The sequence below is a fragment of the Petaurus breviceps genome, unplaced genomic scaffold (genome assembly GCF_028583685.1).
Source record: "Petaurus breviceps papuanus isolate PSGF00001 unplaced genomic scaffold, PetGlider_PUasm1.0 90535, whole genome shotgun sequence".
Classification (NCBI taxonomy): domain Eukaryota; kingdom Metazoa; phylum Chordata; class Mammalia; order Diprotodontia; family Petauridae; genus Petaurus; species Petaurus breviceps.
The window spans coordinates 904,930-913,512 of record NW_027187270.1 but is presented as its reverse complement, the minus strand read 5'-3'; the positions used below and the strand labels follow the sequence as shown (position 1 = coordinate 913,512).

The window sequence follows — 8,583 nt, the reverse complement described above, 5'->3', positions numbered from 1 at the left end:
TCTAAACCAAATGTTTCCCTGTCTTCTAAGTTTCCCTCAGCATTTGATTCAATGAACTCTTCTTGATCACCATCTTGGATCACCTTTACAGCTGTCTTTGGGATGAAGTAACGCTGATGAATACGCTGAGGTTATCCTGGTTCTACTAGTCAGAAACACTCCCTTTCTTCCTTTATGACTCAATTTCTGCTACATGAAAAATTTTTAATTATTTACCATTTTATTGTCCAGGATTATTATATATCATCCAGCTGATAATCTGTCAGTACTTACCTGACAGAATGTGCACCAGGGCCATAGAATCATCAGCGACATCAGTGGCCAGATAAAGTCTCAAAAAGCCTGTAAGTTCCAATGGCGACTTACAGCAATGACATTTAGGCTTAGGTGCTCTGCTCAACAGAAACAGCTTCCCTCATAACTCTCACTGATATTAAATCCCACAAAACATTTAACTGGGGGCCAACTTAGTGTATTTCCAATAACATACATGGAAAACGATTCATTTCAAGGGACAATTATTGAACCCTATCAGTTAATTTCTAAGGCACTAAACGTAGGGCTGGAGATGTATACTATGCAGGGACCAATCAAAAGTGGGTCCAATAGGCCTTTGCCCATAACCCAGTGCACAGCACTGCAGGGTACATAACTGTTTAAGCACTTTCTGTAAGCTGACAGGCAAGCTTGACCTTGCAAATCATTCCTGGATTTTGTTAAAGCTCTCTGAAGAAGTTGTGATGCCAAAGGGAAGGTGGCTGCCTCGTTTGCACTCTGATTCTACTGCTTTCAGTCCTTGTTTTACAAGCTCAGTGTGGGAGAATAGCAATAAAGAGACAAATCCAAGTTCCTCCTATGACCCAGGATATGTACTTGCAATTGCAATTCCACAGTATGGAAGACTGTATCTATCTTAACACTAGCTGCTGACTAGGAAAACCAAAGCCAACAGATACAAATTTTTTAAATAGATAAAAAACAAACTTAGTTGCTCCATTACAAGGTCAAAATAGTCAGTCAACACATAAATATCAATGTAAAATAACTATGTGGGGCTGACTTCAACAGCTCAGTAACCCACAAAGCATTCAGTTATTTACTGAGGATAACATTATTATCAGTTTCCCACCACTAACAGGGCGGCTAGGTGGTACTGAATGAACAGTGCTGGGCCTGGGTCAGGAAAACCTGATTCCGAGCAAGTCACTTTGCCCTGTTTGCCTCAGTTTCCTCATCTACGAAATGAGCTCAAGAAGGAAATGGCGAACCGCTCCAGTGTCTGCCAAGAAAACCCCAAATGGGGTTGTGAAGAGTTGGATACAATTAAAATGTTTGAACAACAAAATGACTAATGATGAAAACAATCACTTGCCAGTCTAACAGTAGCATAATGCTATTAGAGGGTCCTGAGCCTGCTACTCAGTTTGGGAATTATCTCTGCTTCCAACTTCCTTGCATGTGGAGACAGTGCTTTCCAACTCTGGCAGTACTCTTGGTAAGAATACTCTGAAGAAGAGAGCTCTGGGGGTGATTGAATTCCAGCCCTGTCCAGTTGGGTGGCATGAAAACTGGCTAACAGGGAGGGCATCTTCCTGCTGTCAAGTGCACTGTCAATGGCTTAGAGATTTGTGTTTTCACTTACATCAATGTTCTTCTTCAAGATTTCCATCGGGAGCAATGCCACTTCTAGGGCGGTATCCCAAAGAGATCATACAAGCGGAAGGAGGACCCATATGTACAAAAATGTTTATAGCAGCCCTTTTGTGGTGGCAGAGAATTGGAAATCACAGGGATGCCCATCCATTGGGGAATGGCTGAACAAGCTGTGGTATATGAATGTAATGGAATACTATTGTGCTATAAGAAATGAGGGGTAGACAGACTTCATAATAACATGGAGAAACTTAGATAAACTGATGCTGAGGAGAGCAGAATCAGGAGAACACTGTACACAGTTACAGACACATCGTGTGTGTGACGACTAACTTTGACAGCCTGGGCTCCTCTCAGCAATGCAGGGCTACAAGACAACTCCAAAAGACTCATGATGCAAAGAGATGTCCACATCCAGAGAAAGAGCTGTGGAGTCTGAATGCAGAGTAAAGCAAACGACTTGCTCTCCCTCTTTCTTGTTTTGTTTTGTTTCTTTTTTCTTGTCGTTCATTCCATTGGTTATAATCCTTCTTTACAGTCTGACTAATGTTTTATGTGAAGGTATATGTGGAACTTATATCGGATTGCATGATGCCTTGGGAGGGGGAGAGGAGAGGGAAGGGGAGAAAATTTGGAACTCAAACACTCGTGGAACTGAATGTTGTAAATTAAAAGTAAATAAATTTAAAAGCAAAAAAAAAAAAAAAAAAGGAAAGAATTAACCCTACCAGAAGGTACTATTTTATGTTATTCTACATTGTTATATCCACTATCAGGGAAAGTTTTTTTTAAATGAATCAATGATAGATGCTCCTGGATCCTGCATATGTGTGTGTATATATGTGCAACACACAAACACATATATGTATTATGCCAATGTGAAATAAATTTTAATTCCATGTGCAAAAAACCCAAAGTTCCATCATGACTTCAACAGCTGGTCTGAAAGAGTATTTCTCAATCAGCTGACCCAAACCCCTTTGAGCTCTATAAAAATTCACTTTGTCTGATTAACTTTTTTGTCATGGATAAGGGAAGAGTTAGGAGAAAAATCGCTAAAACCCGATGACTTTATGACAATGTTCACAGCCCCACAGAGCTAAAGCAGGAAGGCACCACTAAAGCCATCAAGCCCAAGCCCTGTGATTTTACAGATGAGGAAACTGAAGCCAAGACAGGTTGAGTGACTTCCCCAAGCACCACAGAGCTAGTATTTGAACTCGGGTGTTTTACATTCCAAGTCCAGCCCCAATTCACTAGGTTACAAGGCCTCTCAGAGGGAACCTCAGGCTACTAAATGTAATTCTCATGTGTGTAAACCAATTATCTCATTAGCCTGCATGAACACCTGAAATAAAGAGTTTAGTTTGATCCTAAAGGACAGAAGAAATATAAACCCATCTTTAGTGAATCTATTATTTTGCATCGACTGAGATTACGACACACATTTCATTCCTTAACCAGAGCAGAGGCAATTTTGGTGTTTGTTCTCCATTCATAACTTCAGAACAGTTTTTATAAGCAATTGAAGGAATACAAACAAGGGACAGAAAAGATTAGGAAATGCAACCACTTCAATGGGCCCTAAAAAGAGGGCTTCCCACATATAGCTCTTCTGGGCTGATTGTGTCAGAATGTTGTGGTTTTCTAAAAAAAAAAAAAAACCAACCTAGTTTTGCATGTCAAAAATATAATTGTTTCCATTTTGTTGCACCAAGATTTAGCCACATACTTATACACAGAACCTAAGTACAAAGTTAAAATCAGAATGCTCATTAAGAAAATAATTTTGCTCCCAATAAAATGATTTTTCTTTATGAAAGGTAATAGCAAAAGTGGTAATTATTAGAATTGGAGGCCAACTACCACTGAAGATCTGCTTATTATAACAGATGATGGTTTTCTCTTTGTCTTTTTAAAAACTTGTGTGTTGAAGTTCTAGACCTTGAACAAAAAAAGCAACTCTGTCACTGTTAACAAGTAAAAGGCATTTGACTGGAAGATAACTGACTATCTAGGGTAGCAAACCAAATTGAAGCAGCTACTTTGTGGCTGTAGCGATGAAGTCAGCAATGTTACTTACCCGATAATCTCTGGATATGCTTTCAGCTGGCACTGAGCCTGCAATCTGACTAGAAATTGTAGCAGCTATTAGCTGTTTGCACCATTCAACATGGGATCCTGTAGGGCTAAAAGAAAGATTGTCATTAAAATCTTTCCCAGTATATATATAGGCTCCCAAGCAGAAGTGAATTTACACGTATAGTCATCACTATGTAAGATGCAGAGTCTCTAGAATGCTTAGCGATTGTTATAATGAATGTAACGATTTAAATGCTGACCGAAGGGCCTCAGTTGTATTTGAATTTATTTAGCTCAAATATGGACATTTTCATTTAAAGATTTCAACAATTATATACGTAATTCTGTTTGTCAATACATTCAGTTAGGATAGCTAAGACAAATAAAATATTGCTCCTGTCACTCATGAGAGGGCCAGCCTCTCAATCACGGGCACCACAGGAAAGGCAACCCAGCAGCTTCTCAGTGCCCAGAGTTAATCATCCCTTCCACCTCAAAAAAAAGGCAATCTCAGAACACATGCCCAAGACTCCAGTACACAAAAAGCAGCCAGGGTTTGTCTTATGCATGCCTAGCTCACACTTGCTTTTAGGGTATTCAGTCAATTTCTCATGATTTCAGAATCTAGAAAACATGCATATTTCAAGGACTTATGAACATCAGTCTTTGTGAATCACATTTCCAAGTAGTTCTACACCAAGTAGACACCCAAATGCTTACTGCCTAATAGCTGGAATGCCTCATTGAAAGCCAACAAGGTTAGCACACTGCCAGGAGCTGAGATTTCCCAGTATTCCCCTAAACCTTAGATTGCCTTTAGGTGGCCTTGCTGTGGCTGAAAATATTTCCCACCTGGTAGCCATTACTTTGGGGATGAGTGTCTCTGAAAAATTGGCAGGCAGGATCTTTTCAGAGTCTGAACTTTTCATGCTTGGTAGTGCACTATCTGCTGGAACTTTAATTCCATTGGTATAGAGAGCTTTTGAAAACCCAATGCCAACTCAACATGATGAAAACAGGGAATTAGCAGAGGTATACTGATTCCTATTACGGCAGTAGCTGTTGCCTCTTAGGTCCTACAGTGCTCTCCCACACCCCCTTAACCATCAATATTCGAGCTAGAATCACAAAAACAATGAGGAGGGTGCCCACTCAGGGAAGGTTCCCTAAGGAAGTGTCCTGCTTTTATTACTGGTTGTATAGAAAAGCAATATTCCTCACTCTAAGAAGTTCCCCCCCCCAGTCAATTGTATCTCCTCTCTCGTACTGATCCCCTTTCTCCTCCTCACAAAGCCTTGCCCTAGATGGGCCCCTCAATACCTCTCCCCTGGACTATTCTACCAACCTCCTACTGGATCTCCCTACCTCTACTGCATCAGCTCTCAGCCCTCTGCTCCACATCTGCCAAAGGGCAATTTTGTAAAATTTGTTTATTTTTAGTTTTCAACATTCATTTCCACAAGATTTTGAGTTACAAATTTTCTCCCTGTCTTTCCCCTACCCACGCCCCAAAATAACAAACCCACCAAATACCTCTTTTCCCAGTCTGCTCTCTCTTATTTCCTGACCCATACCCCTCCCCCCAACTTTCTAGTGGGGAAAGATGGATTTCTATACCCCAGTGCCTGTATATCTTATTTCCCAGTTGCATGGAAAAAAACCGTTTTTTTTAAACATTTGTTTTTAAAACTTTGATGTCTATATTTTTTCCCTTCTTCCCTCCACACCCACCCCCAATGGGAATATAAGCAATTCAATATAGGTTGTACATGTTAGTTACACAAAATGTTTTCATAGTAGATATATGGTGAAAGACTAACTATACTTCCTTCCATCCTATCCCCCCCCCCCATTCTATTTTCTACTTTGACCCTGTAAAGGGAAATTCTTAATGCCCAGGTCTGTGTCCCTGCCCCTGCTCAATAAGCTTCAGCTGCTTCCTTTTGAATCAAGGGGAAAGTACAAACTCTTCTGCCTTTTAAAACAAGCTGGCTGAAACCAAAATTCAGGTTTATTATACATAATGAGACTTCCTACACTCTGGCCTTCTTTCTTGCTGTTCTTTACACAGGGTGTCTGTCTCCTGTTCCTGTCTCACGTCCATCTCAGACTCTCTAGCTTCCTGCAAAGCTCAGTTCAAGTATCACCTCCTCTATCAGCCTTTACTGATCCACTCCTAAACAGTGATGTCATCCTTCAACTAACGACATTGCCTTAGATTTACTTCATGTATTCTCATTTGCCTATAAGTAATTTCCCATGAAAAGATGCCCCTCCTTGAAGGGTGAAGACTGTTTTATTTTTGCTTTCATTTGTGTCTTTCCGTTCCCATTACGTAGCCAGAACTTGGTACATAGGAGGCACTAAATAAATGCTTGTTGACGGATATATTTATTCTAAAACTAATTTAGATTCCAAGATGACCTCAGGTTACATCTCATTTTCTAGTTCAAACCAACAGTACAATTTATCCAGGTGCCACTATGCATTGCGCTATTTTGAACATACCCATCCTTTTAGAAAGCTTTCCTATATCTGTTCATTTGATAAATGGCTATCAGGTTGAAAAGCATGAAGAAAAGAAAATTAGATTTGTAATCATAGGCCTTGAGTTCAAACCCTGCTTCTGCTATTGGCTACCAGGGCAACTTTAGGTTATTTACTTAGCCTCTCTCTCTGAGCCTCAATTTCCTTATCTGTACAATGAATAGGTTAGACTAAAAGATTTCTAAGGTCCATTCCAGCTCTCAATCTGAAATTCGTGATCATACAAAGCTCTATTAGCACATACAACCAAACACACAAGTATTCATTAAGAAATAAGGGAAGAGTTGGGGAGGATAGGTGGCCCAGTGAGTAAAGCGCAGCCCAGAGTAGAGTTTGGTTCCTGCTTCAGACACTTAACACCTACACACACAAAAACACTAGCCGTGTAACCTGGGGCAAGTTACTTAACCCCAATTGCCCTCCAAAAGGCAAAAAAAAAAAGGGGGGGGGAGATAAGGAAAGACATGTTAACTTTCCAGTTGTCAAGAGTAAAGAAACTTTCCAGACTTTTCAAAGGCACATCTCTTCTTAAATCTATGAACAATAAAGTTTCAGTTGGCTCGCGAGCACGCGCGCGCGCACACACACACGCGCGCACACACACATTTTAACCATCCTATCCTAGATCACTATTTCTACCTGACCTCCTCTTCAGCAACAAGAAGAAAATAGGAAAAAGGCCAGATGATCATTTTTCTATTTAACTGTAAGTCCTATTTCTTTCCTTGGTTGATTAGTTTTTTTTTACTCTGTTGTTTGCTCTTTTTCTTCTAGTGGCTCCCCCTCTTCAATGTAAATATCATGGATTTGAAATAAACCTTTTCCAATTAATGAGTCAAAAGGACACCTGACTTGGCATCCAGAAGGAAGGTTCTAGTCCTGGTCCTGCCTGTTAACCAATACCGGTTTTAGGCACATATAAAAAGTGAAGCTGGCTTAAAGAATATTTGTGGTCCTTTCCCTCCCAGCTCTACCATTATTCGATCTAATTACCCAATTTCTGCTCAGAACAAGTTATAATGAAAAGCCCTGCTAGGCAACAGAGTCCAAAGTCATTGAAGAGTATTCTTATCACCCACAATTTCATAGTATGTATCATTAAAATTTCTACTTTCATTATTAAGTGAGTTGTAAACTGAAGATTCACAGGTAATTTTTTTAATGAGGTAACCACAGAGAGGGGAGGGTAATTACAGTAAAGCAACAGCAAAGCCAAGGTCTTTTTCGTTGCTCACTCTTCTGGAAACTCCCTAAAGTTCAGGACTTGGGGATGACTAAGATAGGAAGTCAATACCCGAAACTGCCAAAACTTCAATGGTATTTTCCTCCTCCTTATAATTCCCTCTAGTGCCTGGGCTCTCAATAAAACGGTAATGAGTGGGCAAACCAGAGGAATCATCAGGTCCCAAGACGGCCCCATGTTCTGCCTCTGTAGTTCAGTGTGCGCACTTTGGAAAGGTAATTTTCTGCTGCAGTCCTTGTATGCCAAATGTAGATGGGAATAAAGAACTTGTTTTAAGAAGTTTCATTCTGGGAAGGAAGAATCTGTTTTCTCCCCCTCACTGATGGTCTTGAAAGATTACAGCGAGTCCAACAACCCAGTTTTAAAAATGTGCTAATCTGAATCCTTTCCCGCCCGCCCCCTCCCGGAAACAGAATACTAACTCGTATTTGAAATTTACAATACTTTTCCTTTTCCTCAAATAAATAAATAGGGCCGGAAGAAAGGTTTGTAAGGAGGGCAAGCAAGGAGGTTTTCGCCAGCAATCCCAGGGTGGAGCTAGAAAAGCAAATTACTAAGGCAAAGGAAACAAGGAGGCAATTTGGCGAGATTAGGAGCAGCAGTTGGGAGTGGGGGTGCGGCGGTGCTGCCAAGGTCTCACCTGGACAGAGCATCCCCAGTTGCAGGCACAGAGCGGGAGACATAGGAAGCGCTTAACAAGTGCTTATGGCCGAGGGAAGTGCAGTCAAAGCCCGGGGGAGGGTGAGACGGGACATACCCTAAAAAGCCAAAACACAGGAAGCGGGGGGGCTGGGGGGCCGGGGCTGGCCGTGGGGGGGGGGGCGGGAGCTGCGGGGGGGCCGAAGGCAGGAAGTCCTCCTGCATCCCCAAGAAGGCAAGTGAAGCGTGGGGGCTGGGGGGACCGGCCTTGACTCTATGCGGAGCTCCGGCCCCGCACAGCTCCTGCCTCGGGAGCTCCGGCGCCCCCGCACAGCTCCTGCCTCGGGAGCTCCGGCCCCCCGCACAGCTCCAGGTCCCCCGCACAGCTCCTGCCCCCCAGACAGCTCCTGCTTCGGGAG

The 8,583-nt window shown here is 41.9% G+C and overlaps 1 protein-coding gene across 5 annotated transcripts in view; it reads right to left on the bottom strand.

The window, feature by feature from the left end:
* Positions 1–8,583, bottom strand: part of MTMR1 (myotubularin related protein 1) — a 72,378-nt gene that overhangs the window by 63,250 nt on the left and 545 nt on the right. For all 5 annotated transcript variants that reach the window (XM_069063032.1, XM_069063034.1, XM_069063029.1 and 2 more), the window contains exon 2: positions 3,737–3,842. In XM_069063032.1, the coding sequence (XP_068919133.1) occupies positions 3,737–3,842 (106 nt within the window). The remainder of the gene's footprint in view (positions 1–3,736; positions 3,843–8,583) is intronic.